The 23,529-nt window shown below is 48.0% G+C and overlaps 1 protein-coding gene across 1 annotated transcript; it reads right to left on the bottom strand.

The window, feature by feature from the left end:
- Positions 1-761: 761 nt before the first annotated feature.
- Stom (stomatin) lies at positions 762-23,186 on the bottom strand. The gene is made up of 7 exons (XM_032902664.1): positions 23,046-23,186; positions 12,712-12,815; positions 11,451-11,523; positions 10,011-10,093; positions 7,730-7,933; positions 6,551-6,685; positions 762-2,513 (listed from the first exon to the last, which is right to left on the bottom strand). The coding sequence occupies exons 1-7, from the start codon at positions 23,104-23,106 to the stop codon at positions 2,319-2,321; spliced, it is 855 nt and encodes a 284-aa protein (XP_032758555.1). The 5' UTR covers positions 23,107-23,186; the 3' UTR covers positions 762-2,318.
- Positions 23,187-23,529: the final 343 nt, after the last annotated feature.

Here is a 23,529-nt window from a genome sequence, read left to right as displayed (position 1 = left end):
TTCGGGATTCTGTGAGGCTCTCTTGTGATCTCACAAACAGAACTCAAACACTAAAGTGGTAAGACAATCTGATGCTGAGAAGCATAGCTGAGTGGAGACCAAGCTAACTATTTTTATTTATTTTTTAATATTTTATGTGCATTGGTGTTTTGCCTGCATGTATGCCTGTGTGAGGGTGTTGGGTCCTCTGGGACTAGAGTTACAAATGGTTGTGAGTAACCATGTGGGTGCTGGAAACTGAACCCAAGTCCTCTGAAAGAGCAGTCAGCGCTCTTAGCCACCGAGCTATCTCTCAGCCCCCAGAGCCGAGGTTACAGGCTGCCTTTCGTACCTGATTAACAACCCTCACTGTCCTTACTGAATAACTTGAGTGCTATAGATGTGACCTTCCAGCAACAGACACTTTAAGATCTCCATCAGTGAACCATTCCCTTGGAAAGAAAGGTTTGCTGCTAAAAGGAAATCTGAGAGGCTCTGGTGGGTAGCCAGGCCTGGGAAGACCGGCAGTGTGGAGACAACGTACTGGAAAGCACAGTCATAGTTAAGCAAGTCTTCTGAGTCCTTTTCTTTGTTCTATCCCGGCCAGTGTTGTAAACTTGTGGTTACAGACTTGACCAACGCTTCTCTGTCCTGAATTGGTAAAAATCCAATAACCTAAAACTGAAGTTAAAATTTAAGGCCTTCCTCAACTATGAATGCAATGTTCAGTGAATATCTTCAAAACAGCCTCCGTGGTGCAGACAGAAACAAGGCTCACAGAGTCGGGTCACAGGGCACACACTTTATTGTACACAGCCGAAGGGGAGGATGTGTGGAAACCCTCACACCAGCACCCCTTCCTACGGACTTGCTTTTCTTCACCCTTCCCTGTGACTGATTTTAGCCTACTGGATTACTAATTCACAAGGCACAGAAGCGAAGGCCAGTTGGTGTCTGGACGGGAAATTTAGAAGACCAAGGGCACTGTTTCCTACCTCCGAGGTGTTTTCCCCAGGACACAGGGTTTCCTGGTCCTCAGTGTAGGGCGAGCCACTTCTCCAAACAGATAACACCATCATTTTAAATTCAAAATGTAAATGCAACTTGCGTCTGGGTGGACGCGCTCTACACATCTCTAAACACCCAGCTGGGCACAGGGCTTAGGAACAGGGTGTGTGCTCCATGTCCAGTGGTGTGGAACACTTCCTCTGTTGGTATCAATGTTTTATATGAGAAACAACCCACAAAACTAATCAAACAAAAGCCTCACCTCTGCACGGAGCTCAGCATGGGTGTCTGTGCAAGACCAATCACAAGCCCACGTGTTAGGAATTCCCTGTGCTGCTAAAGTAGGATTAATAATCAAAGGTATCGCGGTGTCTAGTAGTAACCGGTATGCAGGAAGCAGAGGATAGGGCTTTCTTAAGGAATTTAAAGGTTCTTCAATACTTGAGCCAATCAAATGGACATAAACTTTTATTGATAGAACTCAAAGTTATTTTTAAAATTCAAAACGATTTAAAAACCTGATCCATGAAAATATGCGAGAGTGAGAAGGGAGCACTCCTGTGGCAGAGATTCGCTGCTTTAAACAAGGCCACACACAGGGATCATTAGGTTGTGGGGCGGAGGCCCAAGACGGTTTTTAAAAACTGCAACTACTATTTTCAAAAGGACTATGACAGGAGTGACCTTCGGTCTCGGAAGGGCCAGCGTGAGCCTTTTTGTTGGCTCTGACAGGATCAAGCTGGAGGAGGGAGAGGAATAGAGTGGGTGGATGAACTTTGGGGAAATGTCCTTCCTTAAGATTTCCTAAAGGGAGAGGTGGTGGTGGCCCACGCCTTTAGTCCCAGCACTGGGGAGGCAGAGGCAGGGGGATCTCTGAGTTCAAGGCCAGGACAGCCAAGGCTACTCTAAGAAACCCTATCTCAAAACAAAACAAAACGATCCTAAGGATCCCCTGAAGGGAAGGCACAGGCGGCCAGAGAAGTGGGTGGCACAGTTCTTCAGTGTCACAGAGTGTTTACCTGGGCTCAGACGCGTCCCTTCCCCTGACTTGCCTATTTGTTTATTTGTTGGTGCTGAGGATGAAGCCCTGAGCCTTGAACGGGCTAAGCCAGTGCTCTGCGACTGAGCTGCACTCCTGGCTCCAGAGCGAGTCTCTCATCTGCTTTTATGATCCCTGCCCATTCTAAGAGCCCCTACAGTGCACATACAGGAAAGGAGAGGGAGGGGGACAGTCAAGCTTTCAGCTAATCTCCCCAAGAGTTAAAGGCTAACTTTGTCCCCTCTTTACCCTGGGAAGGACTCAGCACAGCTCTCCCATAGAGCTGGACTGCTCAGTGGTGGGAACTCATAATGCCCTGCAACATGTCGATGGGCAGAGGGAAGACAATGGTGGAGTTTTTCTCCGCAGCGATAGTGGTCAGGGTTTGAAGGTACCGGAGCTGAAGGGCAGCAGGAGACTCCGTGATAACCATGGATGCTTCTTTCAGAGCCCTGGATGCATTCATTTCCCCTTCGGCTGCAATCACCTGCACAGGGGGAAGAAGAGGTCAGCTGCAAATGGCATGGCACCACATAGTAAGTACAGTAAGACAGCATGTGGGACTTGCCAGGAACCCATCAATCCCTAGACAGGCAGCTCCCAGACAGGCTTTGTCCTGAAACTGAATTGCTTGAGGATGTGTCTGGCTCAAGGCATTCCCGGTTACTGCCGCCTCATCTCCCAGGCAGGGTAAACTGAACAGGGCACCAAACAAACGCAGCCCTCAGCCCTGCCAAGGGGTGAGCAAATGACTTAAATGTGTGGGAAGAATCCCTTTGCAAGTCAGGTGGAATTCCGCCCCTTTGGAATCAAAGAAAGGAGACTTTATTGAAATGCACACGCGCAGATCATGTTGGATGAGGATGATATATGCGTTTGAGCACACTGACTTGTGTGCAAGCTAGAGGTGCACACACAAAACAAACAAACAAACAAACAAAAGCTCCAGCTTGCCTACTATTCAGGGTATCTCAGTTCTATCAAGATAAAAAGGAATAAAGTTAGCGGTGCACGCTTTCTCTTTCTAGTAGGGAGGACTAAGTATCCATCCGCAGACACTGAGTGACAGCCACACGCGCTGCGTTCAGAGGAGCGTGTCTAGTGAACAGACTCAGAGAGATTCTGAGACACCCACAGAGTCCCCTTCATCCTTACAGTAAGGGAGAAGCCCAGACCTGATACAGGTGTGTGTGTGTGTGTGTGTGTGTGTGTGTGTGTGTGTGTGCGTGTGTGCGTGTGTGCATGCATGGGTGTGTATACATAATATGATTTTTGTTTTTGTTTTTGAAATGGCCTCGCCATGTAGCTCTGGCTGATGCAGTACTCACTACGTAGACCAATCGAGTTTCAGACTCACAGAGATCCCACCTGCCTCTACCTAATGACAGTGATGGGTAAGGAAGGGGAGGAGACAGGATCTGAGTCCTAAGTCTGAATTCTGGTTCCATGTGTAGTGTCATTAAAAAGGAGCGAGGGTACCAGGCTTTCTACTGAACCAGGTAGGGAACAGTTCTGAGGCCAACACTGGCGAATGCACGAACACACCCCTGCTCTGTGTGGCAGGCTCAAACTCCCTTCCTTGTCGTCTCTGACATCCAATCAGGCATACTGTCACCTGGGCACCGACTGCAGGTAGTTCATTTCCCTCTTCCAATCAATAAACAATTTGTGGGCTGGGAAGCCAGACCCACTCTGATGGGCACACATTTAGTTCATCGAAAAGCTACTCTGAGCAAACTACCAACACGGTGACGAGATGCCACAGGCTTTTTTTCTAGATGGAGCCCAAGGACACTTGGATGTGGAGAACATCTTCAAGCAAAGCAAGCTCCTTGTGGCTGAGTGCAAACGTGTGGCAATTTCGTGTCAACACACATGTTACTCTCACAGGCCACCTATAACTTTATCATCTGCTGGAGCCTGAGCCCACGAGTGATCTACACACTTTAAAGTGAGAGCCCCCCCCGCCCGTGCCTTCCCGTGTGGATACCTTGGGCAGCTTCCCCTGCTCAGATGATGTTTGGGAGCAGTTGTGTGCTCGCTTTTCTGCACACCATCATGTCCTTATAACTATCCTTATCCATTCGATTCAATGAGGATGAGGACTACACCACTTCCAGGGTTGGGTATGTGCTGCCCGGCCATACGGGTGGTAAATGTGTGTGTGTATCTGTGAGGTATGTGCTGAGGAGTGGAGCACAGGTTCTGCCAACATCCAGCTCTGCTATACTTTGCTAGACTGTCTTCCAAAGCGGTGGTGCCAATGGGCATCCCCACAGCAGAACACAGGGCTCCAGTCGTTCAAGCCTACTACTCTCTCTTCTGTAACTTCCTCCTGAAGAGGAGGCCACCTTCTGTTTCCCATGAGAACCTGGATGTGAGCTCACTGCTATTTCAGAGTTACACAGTTTACTAGTGTATTTTTCTGAAGCAGGTCACACTGTGTAAACCCTGACCTTGGGGACAGTTGGCCATGGGCCAGCCTCATGTCACAGCTGTCAGGCTAACCTTGTAGCCTCCTCCAAGGACAGCACTGAAACAGCCTCTTTAGCTTTGCTCCTTGTTATGAAGTAAAGAAAGCAACTGTTGATAACGGTGGGAGGCTCCGGAGGAATCAGGAAGGGAATGGAGTGGGGGAGTAGAGCGATCTCATCTCTAATCACCGTGGGACCTTGAGGAAATCACTCAGCTCTTTCAGGCCTCAGTTGTCACTGACCAGGATGGCAAACAAGTTTCATTTTTAGGGATAACTCCAAGTAGTTGAGGGTTGTTATCGGGAGCACTGCAAAGTCTGGATGCCAAGTCTAAGCTCGGCGAAAGCCGCTCTGTAGTTCATTACTGACATGGGAATAGAAGGTGAGGACTCCTGGATGCATTAATTCTGATACTCTGTAGGGGACCACATTATTCTATGTGGTCTAATAATGGGCTTCTAGTTAGTGTCAGATAATAAGGTAAAGGTAATTCCCACTTTTCAAATAACTGGGTGGTAACAGGAATATTTAATAACACTGTGCATGCATTTTAGTTCCCAAAAGTGAGAGACTTGCATGAAAGCACCTGAGATTTCTGCAACGTTGCCATGAGTGAACTTAAAAGACATGAAAATTCTGGCTGATAGAAACTTCTGGAGGCAGCCTGTCAACAGAATGCTTCTCTATTTAGTACCAGCCGACTAAGAAATTATAATGGCCAGTCTGTGGCTTAAATGGATATCGTATGAGATGGACAGGTTTCTTCTGTGGTCAGCCAGTCACCAACCACTACAACTTTCTCACGATGACAAATTGGCTTGTCCCTGTGTTTAGGAGAACTGTCAAAGGCACAGCAAACCCTCCTATGAAAACTGTCTAGCTTTTCACAGGGTGGAGCTGTGTGGCCATGATCGGATGGTGGCTTTGTCCTTGTTGTACCAGAGAATCCCTCTGCTAACAGGAAGCCTCTGTCCTTACAGCTGCCCAAGGAATACTAGACTTGGGAGCAAGAAACCCTCCATCACGGGCTGTCTGCACTGAGGCAAAGGCGCTGTGCAGCTCTGGTGAGGCCTGCCTGTACCCCCAGTTTGATGGGGTTTGATGGGGTACCCTCATATTTTGACACGCTGTCATCTTACAGGAAACATGTTTTGAGGTTAGCTTAGCAAATATTTCCTCAGAACTACCAGAAGGCTTAAGACACTCTGGCAGGCTTAAGACAAAGATGGAGAAGAAAAGGAAACAGGAAGAGAGAAGGAAGATGTGGAAACGAACAGGAGGAAGGACACGCGGCAGGAAGGAAGAGGCTCCTGGGGGAAAGAGGAGGGAAAAAACCGAATAGGTGAGGGACTGAAAGAGCAAGCGGACGCACTGTGACGAGCTCTGACTTTAATAATGTCAACCTGCCTTAATAACGAGTCAGGGAGATAAAGCCTGCGGCTCACGGTCTTGAGACAAAGACGTGGCTCTGACAGACCAATGCTCTCATGAGACCCAAGTGGAAAGGTCAAGGTACAGGACAGTGTGTGCAGTGCAGTTCCCTATGGTAATTAATAATAATAATAATAATAATAATAATAATAATAATAATAATAAAGCAACAACCTAGTCAAATAAATCCAAGTACAGGACCAGGGAGGTGGCTCACTGGAGAAGGCGTTTTCTGTACCATCTTGAGACCAGACTTTGGGTCCCCCAGCACTCAGGCAAAAGCAAGGCGTGTTAGCACACATCTGTCACGTCAGTGTGGAGGAGGAAGGCAGGCGGCTCCTGAGGCCTTGCTGGCCAGACAGTCTCAAAAAGGCCTTGTCTCAAAAATTCACACTCATACAGAACACACACACGCACGCACGCACACACACACACACACGCACGCACGCACGCACACACACCTGTTTAAAATGATGACTTCTGAGGAAACGGGATTTGAGGTGATGGGCAGGGTTTTACTCACTCACGGCTATTTCACTCTTTCAGGGAGAGTGTGGAATTTAAGAACACCAAAGGAAAATAAAGTAACAGCAGAACCTAAGCAAACAGAAAACATTACCTTGGCTCTAGCCTCCCGGGCGGCCTCTGCCTCTGCAGCCATGGCTCTCTGGAGCTGTACTGGCAGCTTCACGTCCTTAATCTCCACACGCTCGACTTTTATTCCCCAGTCATCTGTGGCGTCATCCAGAGTACTCTGCAAAGAGAAGGGCCGGCAAGTGAGGCACCATCACCCGTCCAGGTGCCAAGAGTGGGTGTGTTCACCGGGATGGAGTGTGGATAAGGTGGGTAAGGTTTGGTGAGGGGCAGAGAAACCTCGTCAGGGGATGCAGAAGCAGGGGCTGAGAGCGAGGAAGCAGAGCTGATCTGTAGCTGATGTCGGTTGGCAGATGGTAAGGGGCCACAAAGGAACTGTTTATTTGTGGTCTCCACTGCAGCTGTTCCACATGGTCTGCCCTGGTCATGAGTAGCATGGGTCACAGACAAGTGAGCAGCCAAGGCTGTGGTCAGTGAACCATTATTACACACAGAGTGGTCAGCCTCGGGCTAAGCTCGCCAGTAGTCTGTCTACCTGACTTAATGGGAGTGTGTAGGCCAGCCTCACATTCCTCCCTTACAAGGGCAGGAGCGAACAGTGCTCAATCTCCGGAGGCTGGGACGGCACCACACACACGATATGTGTACTTTAGCAGGGAGGGGGTGGTAATGCTCAGGTAGAAATGCAAGGCCCACTCCAGCTGCAGAGTAAGCAACAGGGCACTCTGGTGTAGAGTGATCACCTATTCAAAACTAAACAAATCGGAGAGTTTAACCATGACGGACGAAACCTCTATGAATAGGAGCTTGGATTTACGGTACGGCAAGTTCGTATTAACATCTACGTCACAGGCAAGACTGGAAAGCAAGGTAATTACACAGGGACTCATGGGGCTCGGGAGGCCAGAGCTTCTGCAATGTTTATACCGTTTTGCAGAATAACCCCCAAGTCACTATGATCTACAAGGATAATATGAACTCTGGGGGCGGGGCACCAGAAGAAATTTAAAAACAGCGTGCACCTGAGTGCCATGAACCCACGGGTGTTTGAAAATATTTCTGTGAAGACTGGAAAACCTGAGAAGGAGAATGGCGGCGAGGATCCCCCTCCAGGTGAAGGGTCATGTCCTCGGCTTCAGGTCTCTGGCTCGGGTTAGCTAAACAGCAGTGGGCACGCCGTGTGCCGGCTCCTCTCATGCCTCACCTGCATGTGGTGTGCGATCTCTTCTCTGTCAGAGAGGATCTGAGCCAGGTTCTTGGTGCCCAGCGCATTCCTGAGGGTGGTTTGCGCCAAAAGACGGGTTGCCGAATCTGCATTGGTGATATTTGCCACAGCCAGGGTTGCGTTCTGAACACGGTAATAGACCACACCATCCACGCTGATGGTCACCGAGTCCTTAGTGAGCACCTATGGGAGGAGGAAGGCGACCACACACTTGGGGAAACTTCATCATTGCCACCAGGAACCCTTAAGCAATGGCCGATCTTTACCAGGCATCAAAGTCATTTGTAAGCCTTAGAGATTAATAAGGCTCTCCTACTTACCCAAGTTTATTGACAGATTCATTCAAGCCCTTAACAAAATCTGAGATGCTACTCAAAAGCTGGCATTATTCTGTCTGATTTCTTCCCCCCATTCAAATGTCTTCTCGGTGGGTGGACTTCCTGACTCTTGCTCTCAGGAAGGCTACCCCGTGCACATCCACTGTTCCTCTGTGCAGCGATGCGCTGCGGGGGATGCTAGGACGGAGTGTCTGCTTCTCCCTCACATGGTGAGTTTCTTAGGGACAGCTCCTCGCTCCTCTAGCACTGGCAGTGTGACTGACACATGGTGGAGGGTCACGAGGGAGAGATAGACTGTAACAAGGCCCTAAGACACAGTGACAAACCATGCAGGCATGGGACCCTGAACCTGAGCTGTAGCGGGCTGTGATCCATGTGACCTGCTAACTCTTCATCTGTCAGAAGAGGCTGGCACTGCCTCCTAACCATAGTTCTGCCGACGAAGGGAGGAGGAGGTGTCCTCAGGAAGTCTTTTGAAAGCGCCTGCAGCCATGCCAATGAGAAGCAGCAGTAACAGCAGAGCTGTCCTGAGGCCTTAGTTCTGCCAGGTACCAAAGCAACGCTCTTTCGAACCTAATGCACCTCTGTTTCAAGAGAACAGGGTCGTTTGTTAACAAACGTTCAGGTCCTTACCGTCTTGGGAAACAACCTCTCTTAACTCGGCTGGGAAATGAACACTACTCAAGATTCCTGCCACTGTGGCTGCCACAGCTGCCACCCCTCAATGCTGTGGCTTCTCTGAGCAATGGTTCTTGTGGGCAGAGTGTTTAACCTCCCTTTGCAGTGAAATCCCAGGGGCTGGGAAAAGAGCAGCCTGCCAAGTTCCAGTCGCTCCAGGGCTTTCCAGCACCTTGCGGGGAAAGAGAGCAGCAGAAGGCAAATGTTTGCAGCCACATGCCCACAGTGCTTACGCAAGAAAACACCCCCATTCCCAGTCCCTTGAAGGGGCTCCAGAGAGCCCATCTTCCCGAGTAACAGGAAAGCATGCAGGGCATCCGGAGTGCTCTCAGGCTTCTTGTGAGGTGTGGGTGGGGATTACTCTGCTTTATTATTTATGAGTTCATGTAAACTGAAAAGTTTGACCTTACCAAGTGCTTGGATCAGTACCAGTAAGGGAGTGCCCAATGTGGCTTCTGGATTTTGTGACTTAGGATAAGAGAAAGCCATGCTCCAACACCATGCTGAGGTCACTGACTGTGCCAGGAAACCCTGCTCCCACCTCTCCCACAGCCAGCCCCTCAGCAGCCTGCCACTCTCCTGTCTGTGATGGTTTTTATGCTCCTAAGAGAGGCACCAAACGCCCACAGCAGAGTGGGTGTCCGGTGCAGTTAGCCATGAGTTGGGGAGCACCAGACCGGGCATCACAAGAGCTGGGATCTGAGGATTTACCTCAGTGTGACCAGAATCCTTCTAGGAACTGGCAGTAATGTTAACTAGGTGCTGTTTGTGAGGAATCTGAAAAGGCTCGGGATGGTCACAGAGGCTCCTTAAAATACCAAACCAGCACTTTCTAACTCTTTTCTCCTAACAATTTATCCTGAATAAAAACGGAGGCCCTGAGAAAGGAAGTTAAACTAGATTTTTTTCTGTCTGAAACCCAAGAGAGTTGTGGTCAGAATGATTACAACCATAACCGTAAGTTCATGTCCTCTGGCATCACCCTGTCTCTCATAGTGGTGACAAGCTCGCACACAGGGCTTCACTTCCGGGTGCTGCACGTGCTAAGCGCGTCACATACTCAGTCTCTCACTCACGCCTCACCACACCCCATGGCCTTACACTACAACCTCCGTTTGACAGTGAGGACACTGAGACACAGAATTAGTGACCTGCTCAAGTCACAGAGCTGGACAAAGAGAAGGCACTGAGGGCTGCAAGCTCTGGCCTCCCGCTGGCAGGCAGCCACAGTGAGAACTGCTCACCTCCTGTGGCGGAATATCGAAGGAGATGGTCCTCATGTCCACCTTGATGAAGCTGTCAGTGCACGGCAGGATGAAGAACAACCCTGGAACACACGGGATCCGAGAGAGTAATGAGGCTCAGCTCACCGTGATCAGTTCTGAGGCACGGCTGAGGCGGCTTTCCCAACACAGCTCGATCGATCGTCCTTTGCCTCTAAATCGTACTACAGTTTCTCCCTATGACCCACTGTCCTGAGCCACAAGCCCTCCGCCTTGCAATCTCTCAGGACACTGCTTGCCTCTAGTCACTCTCCCTGTCCTGGGGTCCTGCATTCTCACCGGACACAGTTCCAACAGCACCTCCACTTGCTGTATTCTCTCCCTACACTGCTCTGCAGAGGTCGTTGTTTCTGTGAGGAATGCCTCTCTGTGGCTGGCACCTCCCCATGCCTCAGAACGCAGGCCGGCCACAGATATGCGTACAGGTATTTCCGGTACTTGGAAGGCTGAGGTGTGAGGCCAGCTTAGGGTACACAGTGAAATGCTAGTTAGCCTGTGATATACACGGTGTGTGTGTGTGTGTGTGTGTGTGTGTGTGTGTGTGTGTGACGGCTGAGACGGCTCAGTGGTTGAGTGCTTACTGCTCTTCTAACTGAGCCATGTTCAGTTCCCAGCACCCACACAGAGAGCTCACAACTCCCTCCAGCTTCACTCTCTTCTGGATTCTGAACGTGTGTGTGAACACACACACAGACAGACCTGTAATTTTAATAAAAATAGTCATTTAAAAAAAACAACAGTGGGAAATAAATCTTTGACTGAACCCCCACTTCGGGTCAGATGCTCTTCTCTGGGTCTCCTGTGCTTCTCTTTCAGGGCTCCGTGGATAATGGTTCCTAAGACTAAATGCAGGGCACGGCTCTCTGTCTCTTTGTTGGTGTCTGATTGCTGGACAGCAAGGCCTCTGATAGGGGACTGCGTTCTGCTCTCCCTTGCCTTCCCAGAGCCTCACTGGGCATAGTGGCATGTTCCTACAGGCCCAGCATTTGCCTGACTGCTGTCCTGTCCTTGGTTTGGATCTTCCCGCTCAGCCTCCCAAGGCTATGGCCACCGTTGGCCAAGGCCAGTAACAACCTAGTCATTCCAAATAGATCACAGTGGAGAGGTGGGCAGCACCAGACTGGCCAGAGCCGCCCTGTTGGGGAACTCACACCAGCCTCACCTCACAGTCTAGAGCAAAGGCTCAGACGGTAAGAACACCTGGTGCTCTTCCGCAGGACCAGAGCTCAACTCCCAGCACCCATATTAGGTGGCTCCCAGATTCTGTAGCTCCAGCACAGGGGGATCCCATACCTCTGGCCTCTGTGGGCACCAGCACTCATGAGCACACACCCACACACACATATACAAAAAGTACAAAAACACAACACTCTGGTTTCCAGACTGCAATCTAGTACTGACCAGGTCCTTTGGCGCCACCTTGCAAAATGCGGCCCAGTCTGAAGATGATCACTCTTTCATACTCCTTCACAATCTGGAATAAAAACACAGGGAACTCACCATGAGGAGCACATTTACACGCACAGCCTCCTGAGTACAGCTCTGCTCTGAGCAGGCTCAGCGCCTCCTGATGCTCGCTCTAATTCCTGACAGCGTCTATAAACAGTGTGTCCGCTGCTTACTGTTTCCAGGCATGGCGCTTTCTTCTTATATACACACGCATCTTAACTTGTTATACACACACACACACACACACACACACACACACACACACACGCACGCACGCACGCACGCACACACACACACACACACGCACACACACACACACGCACGCACGCGTCTTTACTTATTATACACACATACATGTGCACATCTTTACTTGTACACATACACATGCACACACACATGCATCTTTACTTATACACACACACACACACACACACACGTCTTTACTTATACCTGGCCGGGGAGTGGCGACACATACTTCTAACCCCTGGGCTTTCTAGGCAGAAGCAGGAGGACGGTGAGTCTGAGTCGACCTGAACTACAAAGTGAGTTCAAGGCCAGCCTGCTCTATCTAGGAGCCTCTGACCCAGAACACAGGACAAATACACTGGTTTGGGAGCCCAGGAGAGCAGAGCACAGAGAAACCCTCTCCAAGTCCATCCCGTGGCTGTTAGCATCCTGCTGGCGATTCATGTTTTGTTTGCCCAGAAGAGCTTATGGTGCTTCTTCTGACTCTACTGTTACAATAAAGTTTATCAGACGACGCCAGCAGCATACTTGTTAGTTTAGTAATGCAGATGGCGCTACTTGGCCAAGTATAATAACTTTGTGGGAAAGGCTCTGCAGTGAGTGTGTGGACACAGGCCGATCACTTTATCCCGCCATCATCCTAAGGAGGGGCTGCCATTGTCCCAATTTTACAAGGGAGGAAACACAGCAAAAGTGTTGTGAGGAGCCTGCTGCCCAGCCCTGCTACCCGCCGTCCTCGCTGGGCCCTCACAGGATCTTCTCACACCGGACACAAAGCTGTTGCAAGGCGATCCTCACGCTGCCTTTGAGGAAGGACTGAGCAGACAGGGGTGAGCTTTAAGATTCTGCTATAACTCATCAGCAGAATCCATCCCCAGTTTAGTATCCGTCTACCTGCCCCATAGATCACGTGGCTTATGGAGGTGGGAGCCGACCCTGCTTCAGAAAGGAAAGAAATACGCCTTACCTTTATGCAAATCCAAATTGATATTGGGAAAGTTATAAGCATGAAGATGAACGAGACAGCCACCAAAATCCATCCACAAGGTCCCAGTTCTGCCTTGGAATTATCTGTCAAAAACAAAGCCACACAGCCTGTTACGGCACGCCATCACTTCATCCTGGGTGCTCACTGGATGCACTGTGCTCGGTGTTCTGCTGGCTTTCCCTGAGTTCCCTTGTCTCCGTCTCACACAGCCCTGGTCTTATTTCACATCACCTCTTATGCTACCCAGCAAATGCTTCTCAGATGCCTGCCGCTTGCTTATTTTGCCTCATGATGTGAGACAACAAAAAATGGAGACAACTCAGCTTCTAACGAGATCAAGTACAGTGAGGAACAAAGATAGTCATGACACCAGGAGGTAAACAGAAGGAAGGAGGGAGAGTGACTGGGATGGAGGTGAGCGTTGTTGTCAGTGGGATGGGGGTGAGCGTTGTTGTTGTCAGTGGGATGGGGAGTTGACAGCCCTTGTCAGCTTCCTAACAGAAAGGGAAATGCTAACAAAAAGGCAGAGGCAGAGAGAAAATGGGTCTTGTAGCTGAGGGCACAGCATGACTCCAGATGACAACCAGGATCCAGGCACATAATCCCATTACACTCTCTTTATACAGATTCCTCATTTCCCAGTCAGTGACTGGGATGCTTCTGGCTTCTCGCAATAGCAAGAACAAAGCGGTGATGGGCATCTCAGTCCTTCCTCCTCTTCTGCATACAAACAGTGCTTTCGTCTGACTACAAATGTCGTACATCTATGAAAAGGATGTGTCGAAGTATAAAAAGGAGGGGGAGGCTACTTTAAACCAGAGACAGTAAATATTTCAACACATTCTTCCAACCACTTTCCTGACTTACACTCTATTTTAAAATTCAAATAAATAAAATTAGTAGCGTATCCCCCCTTCTAGCTATTGTTTGTTTATATCTTTAGCCTCTGTAGTCATAAACTTGGGCTTTTCCTGTTTTTGACCTAAAAAAGAATCAAAATTGTTGAAGTTTAAACTTCTACAGAGATGGCTCAGCAGGTAAAAGTACTTGCTGCCAAAATGGAGAAACTTGAGTTTGATCCCTGGAACACACATGGTGGAAGAAAAGAACCGATTCCTGCAGCTCGTCCTCTAAGCACCGCACGCGTGCTGTCACGCCGGCACTGTGGCACACATGCTGTCACCCTGGCACTGTGGCACGCATGTGCTTATGCGTGTGGAGTCAAATTCTAGAAGGGGACACAAAGGGTGCAGCGTCTGCTCCGCTCGCTTCTCCCCTTTTCTGTTTCCTCAAAAACAAACTGATCTTTTGGCTTCGCTGGTTGGCGTTTACATCCGGGGTCTAACTAACCTCACTCCCTCCTCAACCTGGGCTCTCCCTGCACTTTTCAGTTCTGAGCTGTACCACATGACTTTCCACTACAGGAGAGAGTTTGTTCTTGTCTCTTCCTCCAACACCAACTTATAAAACTGCATCGTAATTTCAGTCAGACTAACAACCATCAATACGCCGGTCAACGCTAAGGCATGGCGAAGAACAAACTGGCGTTCCTTTCGAGTCCAGTTTTTTTCCTGTTTTGTTTGTTTGTTTTTGTCTTTTTCACTTTCGCTAGTCTGATATAGTTTTGGCTGATCCAACCTTAGTCCTCCATTCGCAGTCTAAATCCCCTTTCAGTCACCGGGCGAGCCATCAGCTCTCCTGGATTGCACAGCTATTGCTTGGCTGTTGCCTTTCACTCTCAAGCCTGGGAATCTGCCTGAGTCCAGCATCTTCTTAGTTTCAGTGGAGGAGAGCGAGAGAGAGACTGAGAGAGGCCTGCTGACCCCAGGCTTCTGCCATCACTTCAGAGGCTGCTGGAGTTACAGAAGTGACAGGAAGGAAGAGGAGTGCCCAGTGTGCTAAGTTACTGCTCAGGAGAAATGGGGAGAGCAGCTGGTTCTGGTTTGGGAACACGGGGTTGGGTGGGTGGAGAAAAAGGTGCAGGCAGCTAGAGTGAACACTCTGAAACACAGGAGGGAATTAAACACAGCCAGGAGTCTGGTTAAGTTTGTAGTGTTCTGATCTATGTTGTGGCGTTAGGGGAATGTCCTCCCATACATTTAAGTTCATCTTGGCACTTCTAAGTCACAATTCCTAGGGCACAGACAGTCACTGGTGGAGCACTAGAGGCAGGACCCCCTCGATGTACTCACTGCCTGTGGGGACGTTCTACCAAGTATTGCACAAATGCCAATAAAGAGGTTTTAATTGCACTTTATAAACGAGGGAACAGAAGAAACATGCCTTCCCAAGAAAGGTCTCCTACCTAGCAGGTGTGCTTTTTAAATACTTTTTAAATGTGATGTGTATCGTAATTTTTAGAACCATCCAGTAAGGTTTTGATTGTTTGCTTGTTTGTATTAAAATAGATTCTTGCTATGTAGCTCAGGCTAGCCTAGAACTCACATTCCCCGCCTCAGTTTTCTGAGGAAAGCCCATCATGCCTGAGGAGGCTAAGTATTACATTTTATGAATGAAGTAACAGAAACACTATTCACTGGGTCATACCAGGAAGGACAAAACCCTTGCCCTAAAGACTGTACTCTGAGTCTCTTTGACCCCTCACCATTAAATGTAAAAGGTCATCACTAAAGAAGTGTTCATGCCTGTAGTACTTTCTTAACATAATATCCAACCAGGAAACAGGGAGGTCAGGCATGTCTGAGGATGAAATCTTATATCCTGATGGAGGAAACCCTTCACCCTAGGTGGACTTCCTATTTTTAGCAGAAAAACTCCTCGGTTCTGAGCCACATAGGCCTAGATTTTATGTGAACTGGGTTCCAAAGACGAGCAGACAGGCCACAAATGTTTATCTGCTAACCTCTGGTGCTCTCAAAAACACCGCTCTAAGTCCCTCCCACTGCAGGCAAATCGCAGAGCTCCTGATCACCGTACACCACAAACCCCCAAAGCACAGATGGTTTTTAATCATTTTTTTCTTTATGTTGCTGGGAACCTGGCCCAGGGTCTTGAACATTCTAGAAAAGCGCTTTTCAATGAACGACAAACACAGCGTCTCTTGCTCATTTCCATCCTCCCAATGCACAGCACGTGCTCTGCAAAAACAAAAACACAACACCCCCAAACCAGAAACACAACACCCCCAAACCAGAAACACAACACCCCCAAACCAACACCAAACAACAACAAACCAGGACCGATGGGAACATGGTTCCTTCACTGTCAAAGGGCAATAAGCATTAGACTGGTCTTCTGGATCTGAGGTAATGCTTGATACACACAGATGAAAGGTTCCTGCGACCTTCCACTGCACTCAGGGAAAAGAATATTCTATCCAATTTCCATGATGAAAAATGGGAGAATAATACTTGCTCTTTTTGAAAAAAAGATCCTCTTAAAAATGAGTTAATTCACCACTTAAATAACACTCAAAGATCTGCAGAAAGTACATTTTTCAAAGATGTCCCCCTTTAGACAGGCCAGGAAGCTCGACCAAGATCTTTTCTGTGCTCAGGTCCCATCATTACACCAAGATTCTTCAGATAAATACATGGCATCGAAAGTGAAAAACAGCTAGGTAGGTGGGTAGGCTGACGTGATGCAGTCTTGCAGTCTTGCCCTTAGCAAAGGCTTGGCTAGAAATACTGAAGCATGTCAACGCCAGGAAAATGGCTCCATTACACTTATTTTTTAACCCCTTTATAGTGAAATGGTCCCATTCTCAACCATAAAAATCCTCTCACATCTGGTCACAGTTCAGCAAGGAAGACATATACGCCATAGGGTGTCTCCTTCTATTAGTTTATGAGAAAAATGACAGTCAAGGAACGAGCATCAATATTCCTGAGATACTTTGGCTTAAATACCTGGCAGTGCCTCACTAGGGAAGACTTCTGAAGATCAAGGCTCCCACAATACTTGGGCGTAGACATGGCTTTGACATGGTTTTATGCATTTTCTTTTTCCACCGTGAAACTCTTTTCTGAAAACTGGATTGAAAATAAACTTTTACCCAATCAAAACTAGGACCTGTGGCACTGGAAAGATGACGGCTGTTACGAACACTGGCTAGTTCCTCACACTTCACAGGACCTGAGTTTGATTCCCAGCAGCCATGTGGCAGCTCGCAGCCCTCTGTAACTCCAACCCTCTAGCCTCTACAGACGATGTACGCACAGACACACCTGTAGGCAAAAGACTGCTGCAAATCAAAATAAGAAGCGCGGCAGAGTGGCGCAGGCCTCTGACCCCAGCACTTGGGAGGCAGAGGCAAGTGCATCTCTGAGTTCGAGGCCAGCCTGGTTTACAGAGTGAGTTCCAGGACAACCAGGACTATGATTGAGAAACCTTGTCTTGGAAAACCAATCATAATAATAATAATAATAATAATAATAATAATAATAATAATAACAATAATAAATTTCAAAGGGACTTAAAATGAACACATATCTATACATTTAAATGTATTATTATTCAAATTGACCTTACCTCAAGAAAATTAATATTAAGCCAAACCAAATCATAGAATGTAAAGGTATGAGTGTACAGTCCCTTTTGTCCTCTGGCTACAGGGAAAGCAGAAGTTCCTTACTTGTAAGCTCCTGACCAGTGCTCAGAGCAGTGTATGCTGCTCTCCACGCTGTGCCACTGGTTCATTCAAAGATGAAATGGGGCCAGCACGACAAAAGCCCTTGGGAGTAAAGAATCCCAGTCACCATTGAGATTTCTTTCTTTCTTTCTTTCTTTCTTTCTTTCTTTCTTTCTTTCTTTCTTTCTTCCTTCCTTCCTTCCTTCCTTCCTTCCTTCCTTCCTTCCTTCCTTCCTTTCTCCCTGGAGCTAAACCACTGAGCTAAATTCCCAACTCCCACCACTGAGATTTAATTACTCCAAAGCTCAAAAATGTATTAGATTTCCTCTGCAGAGAAAGCCCCAAAACATGCCTTATATCTAAAATTAGGACTGGGAGTCACATGCCCCATTGCACAAAGCGAAAGGGATGGGCTAAGGCATCCATCCATGTTGCAGTATTTGAGAGGCAATCCTTCCCCTTTCCTTACAGAATGTGGGTGAAACACTTTATTTTGCAAACTGTCATGAACAGTACTGTCTGGGTAGAGACAGATAGGATAGTTGGGAATTTTATCTTAAAAATGCATGCTATATGGGTCTAAGAGCACATTTTTAAAGGGAAAATGGCTGGTGAAAAGTCTTGGCAAAGTTTTACTTCTTATTTATATTCAAGATACACCTGTTTCCTCCTCCTCCTCCTCCTCCTCCTCCTCCTCCTCCTCCTCCTCCTCCTCCTCCTCCTCCTCCTCCTCCTCCTCCTCCTCCTCCTCCTCCTTACCTCCTCACCATTATCCCACACCAGATTGTTAGAATTTAGCAAGTTTTTTCTTGAAAGGGGCACAGAGGAAACAGGTTTTGCAGAGCACAGAGCCTGAGCATTTACTCAAGCCTACCAGGGCAGCATACAACAGCCGTGGGCATCACACAGGTATGTTCAAAAATCGTGGCTGTATTCCAATAAAATTTACTTGTGTACACCGAATTCCGATTTTCATTTGTAGCAAGACACTGACCCTTAAAAAAGACCATATAAAATGTAAGAGCTGAACTGAGGGGATTTTTTTTTATGTAAAAATCTATTAACAGAGGCTGGAGAGATAGCTCGGCAGTGGAGAGCACTGGTTGTTCTGGTAGAGAACAGTTTATCATTAGATTCCTAATTCCTCCCGCAGAGGAACTGCGAACGCACGTGTCAGAGCATGGCAATTTGGTGTCAAATTCCAACCCTACTGCTTCATCTTCTTATCAGTAAAATGGAAGAAATGCATGGTGTTATGAAGACCAAATGAGAAAACCCATAAAATGCTTGGCATTTAAGGGTAGTCAAGCAGTAACCACGACTACCAATGCAACTATAAGGTAATTAATAAATAGTTTATAAGGTGTCTTAGGGTGCCATTGCTGTGAAGACGCCATGACAACAGCAACGCCTATCAAGGAGAACACTTAATTGGGGTGAGATTACAGTTCAGAAGTTTCGTCTACTTTTGTCATGGCAGATGGCATCCCGGCGGACACGGTGCTGGGGAAGGAGCTAGAGTTCTACATCTTGCTCCAAAGGAAGCAGGAGACTGTCCTGAGTTTCCAAGACCACAAATCCCATCCCCCAATGACAGATTCCTTCAAAGAGGCCACACCTACTCCACCAAGGCCACAGTCCCTAACAGTGCCATTCCCTCTGGGCCAAGCATTCAAACACCGAGCCTATTCAAACCGCCACATAAGGAATAAGTGGTTTTATCAGGTGAAATGCCTTCTGGGACCTGCATACCATGGAGAAAATATCTTAACAATCTGTTTGGGGATTCCATCTCAGGGGGAAGAACAGATCACATGTGGGGCAGTAAAGATTTCTGAACTTCCTCAGGGCATCTGTCACTCTCATCTTTACCCACTTTCTCCTAAACGTGAACTGAATGGGAAGTGAGTATTTTCCTGCAAGTCTAGCCACCATTAATCTTTTTATTCTTTGTTTTTTCTATGAAGGAAACTGTAAAACTTCAAAAGAAAATTCACATATACCTGTGGGGGTCTCTGAGACCACCACGGCCAACAGAGTTTTAATCTATGAGACATTAAGAAGGCAGTTTGGTTAATACCACTTAGTAGTTACGTGTTGGCTCAAACTTTGAGTGTCTGACCCCAAGTAGTTTATTTTAGGCTTATTCAAGCACAATTCAGTGAAAAAAAATTTCCTGATAATAATGAACTCAATCCCGTGTGCACACTAAGACATGGCTACATGGAAACTCATTGTGAAGCACATGTGGTATCTTCCATAGAGATGGGGCCAGTAGATGGACTGAGGAAAACGACTAACGCTAAGGGTCTGCGAGCCCTTCACTCTAATGCCACTCACTTCCTGGACCACACTACCTTCCATAAGAGCTCACTTCAGTGCACAGCAAATTGGGCACCCTTTTTATTGTCTCATAATAATTGAAGGCATTTTCTTGGTTATATCTCCAAGGCGCCATCTGCTAAAATATCAAACACAAGCATGAGGTCAAGTTTCTTTAGTGGTCCCAGAATGTAGACAGAGATGGACAAAGGAGGAGCAAGTGTGTTATAAAGAACTGAGGCACACTTTACCCCTTGGTCCTCTAACTTCTCTGTTTTCATAAGGTACAATATATTTCCTTGACAATTATAGTTCTTTTGTTGTTAACATACACCTATAAGCAGACTGTCTATGGTAAGAATAAGTAGACTGTCTATACTTAACACATAAGGAAAAATGATTGCCACATCCTAAAAACAATAAACAACAAACTACTAACATCTAACGATGTTCTACTTCCAGTTCCTTTCTTTCAGCAAACATTCATTCATCTGCTATGTGTCTCATACTTAGTTGCTTTTTGTTTGGGACAGGGTTTCTCTGTGTAGCCCTGGCTATCCTGGAACTCTGTAGACCAGGCTGGCCTCAAACTCACAGAGATCCACCTGCCTCGGCCTCCCAAATGCTGGGATTAAAGGCTTGCACCACCACCACCTGACTCATCCTGAGTTCTTACAATGAGACTAAAAGAGAAAAGGTAACAGACGAGTCCAACTGACAATTACATCACACCATAAATTCTAGGCACACGCTGCTATGTGGTCATAACAGTTTGCAGGAAAATGCTGTTCTGTGCTTTTTTAAAACTCATGATCAGTCCCCTCTGTATCACGTGTTCAACATTTTACATTTTAAAAGGGAGACTAGATAGCCACTCTATCATTTACAGCTTAAAATGTATACTGTTCAGTGACACTGAAATCTATTTTATCACAAACTGTAAACAATGGCTTCTGCAGTCTTGATCTTCCATCTGAGTTCATTTATTACCACTGGGGGTTTAATTCAGGTCAATTATTGAAGAAGTTACAAAGTCCTCCCTGATCTGATCAACTGTAACAACTGAAGTAAACACATCAGTCCCATGGTTCTGCTTATTTCCAAGGAATCCTCCCAAGGGGTAGATCTTGTTGACAAGGCTCTTCTCTACAACATTTCTCTTTGCAATCCGCCTGCACTGCTGTTCCCCTGCAAACTGAATGCACGGGCTCTAGCTTAACTTCCTGGGTTAGTCCTGGGTTGGTCATGTTTATCTATGGAGGACTAATTCTCCACAAAGATGCAAGGCAACAGATTTGGGGCTTTTAACTCCAGGCTTCCATCAGAAGCATTCCTCTGCAGTGGCCTCCTCTGGGAGGCCCAACTCACACTGGGTCTCTAGGCTCCCTTTGTTTACCCTCAGTGAAGTCCTGAAGCTGACCAGACCCTCTATCCTGGTGTCTCCTTGATGGATAGCTGTAGGATTGGGAAGATCATTCGGAAAGCCAGAGCCTGGGTTGGAAACCTGGTTCTGGACTTTTTAGGCTGTCTTATCACTGACTCAGTTTCTTTACTGAAAGACAGGGAATAAAGACATTTCCTTGTCCCAGGAGATGTTTATAAACCATTTAGCTATGTTTAGCAAATGACACACACTTGAGAAGTTCTGTTTAATATGTCGTAGTAATAGATTTCTTCCTAGTGTCAAATCTCCGAGGCTTGCCATTAAGAAAACAAATACTAAACGGTGGGCAGGTGAGATGCCTCAGCCCACAAAGGCACTTGTCAGCACAGGTGGCCGGTATTTGGTCCCTGGATCAGCCATGTTGGGAGGAGAGAGCTTGAAAGTTGTCTTTTGACCTCCACAAGATGGACAGACACACACAATACATACATACATACATACATACATACATACACACACACACCTGAATGCAAAGCTTTTAAAATAAAAAGTGACAAAAACCAAGCAAAATTTCAATTGTATACATGAGAAAAAGCCCAATCATTTTCACTAATTCTAGAAGATTTCTGTCTAAAACAGCTAAGGGTAGAACCAAGAAAAGGGATTTAGAACCAAAACTCAAACTGGTCTGTGATCAAGAAAATACTATGATCTTTAAGAACAGAGATTGAATTTATTCCCAAGGCAGGCCTCCAAATCCATTTCCCGCTGTGGCGGTCTGGGTACAGATGAAGGAGACACCCACACTTTCATCTAGGCACAGACCACTGCCCCTCCCCCCACACGCACGCTTTTACCCATGATACTGAGGCTGGAACCCAGTACGTTCCCTAGTACTGTACTCAGGAGTCGTCTGTCTGAAATCATCGTGATATGCTTGAGAAATAGCTAAAGGTGGGTGCTCCTGGGCAAGGGCATGGGACTTAGATGGGAGGACAGTCTGGCTTTGCAAATACTCGGAATGGATGACAGCGTTCTCCGCAGGATGATGGGAAAAGCCCACTCAGCCTCCTAGATCTCTTTCCCTGAAATCCCATCTTTAGAAGTAATTCCTTTAGATTAGTAAAACTCCCAAGGGGATAGTAGGACTCCTGCGAGGTTTATTTTCTCTTACTGGGCATCTCCCGACCCCAAGGAGTTACACAATTTAAAGGAGGTAGTTCGCTCAAGGGCTCTGATTTCTTCACGGAGGATAGGATGGGGGCCTGTTAACAGTTCTTGCCTTCAAGAGTAGGGAGGCTCCAGGAGAGTGGTGAGCACGGGACTGTTTACCTGGTAGGAGAGATCTCTAAGACAAAAGTGGACACAGAATGGGGCGGACAATGGAACTGGAAGGAAAGCCAGGGAGACCTCTTTTCTTCTGCCTATACCACCTACTGCTGAATGAAGCCTAGTCCTTTACTGTGAAACTGATTACGTTTCCCGAAACTGGGGATGGCGGGAAGCGGGTGGGAGTTCTTCCCTGGTTCAGAGGAGTGGGGGATCAAGTGCCGGCAGATGAAAGCTACTTGTTGGGACCGCTTCCCTTCCTAGGTGCTGAGGCAGAGAAGAAACAAGGAGTGGAGCGAGGCTGAAGTCGCAGAAGAGCCACCTCTAACCACTCCTGACTGCCCGGTCCGCGTGCACAGCCCGAGATAAAGAAGCGCTGGCGATAGGCACCTGGCATCTGAAGCCAGCCCTTCCTTGCCTGCCAGGGTGCCCGGCAGTGGATACACGCCCCTGCCGCGGGCGCGCCCTCTTGGCTGCCATGCAGGTTGCACCCCAGCACCCCCAAATCATCATCTCTGAGCCCGAGAACCCAGGAGTGGAGAAGACGACGGCCCTGCGAAGAGCACCCAGAGCAGTGGAGACACGCCTTTCGGAACCTTGCGGTCTCCGGGGTTCTCACCGCAGGCGGTGGGGGGCTCGGGATCAGGGGCGAGATCAGGGCAGCTGTGCGGGGAACGGGGGACTCACCCCTGAAGGACTCGGGGACTCGCTGAGACTGGACATGGCCGGCCTGGCGTTTGTCAGACATACTGCTGGAGTCGGAGTCGCTCTTGACCGCGTCAGTCCCCAAAGCCAGAGCTTTACTGAAAGCCGTTAACAACGAAGGGTCTCGAGTTCGGGTCCAGTCCCGCCCCCAGCTGACGGCCTGTCCAATAGGTGCCCGGGAATGGAGGAGAAGACACGCCCCTCCCCGCCCTTCCTCAGCGCGGGCAGAAGGGCGTGGCCTGAGGGGCGTGGCCTGAAGGGGTTGTTGGCGAGGCAGTGTCTAGGAGGGAAAGGCAGTAAGGCTGGAATGCTTAAGACCTTGCCAAAGTCTCGCCCTGTTTCCGGTGGATTGACCGGAGGAGAAGGTGCGAGAACAGGGCGGGGCTAAGCATTGGCTAGTGAGAAGGAGCGTCCTCCTGTAGCGGGGTCCTGCAGATTGAGGGGCACGCTGAGGATGCTGAGAATA

This window comes from Rattus rattus, chromosome 5, assembly GCF_011064425.1.
Source record: "Rattus rattus isolate New Zealand chromosome 5, Rrattus_CSIRO_v1, whole genome shotgun sequence".
Lineage (NCBI taxonomy): Eukaryota > Metazoa > Chordata > Mammalia > Rodentia > Muridae > Rattus > Rattus rattus.
The sequence above is the reverse complement of the archived record's forward strand: the minus strand, read 5'-3'. Positions and strand labels throughout refer to the sequence as shown.

Coding starts and splice junctions, on each gene's coding strand:
- Stom (XM_032902664.1), bottom strand. CDS start 23,106: ATGTCTGACAAACGCCAGGCCGGCCATGTCCAGTCTCAGCGAGTCCCC. Junction 7,934..10,010: donor TCGATATTCCGCCACAGGAG/GTGAGCAGTTCT, acceptor CTCCTCCCATAG/GTGCTCACTAAGGACTCGGT. Junction 6,686..7,729: donor AGATCGCACACCACATGCAG/GTGAGGCATGAG, acceptor TTCTCTTTGCAG/AGTACTCTGGATGACGCCAC.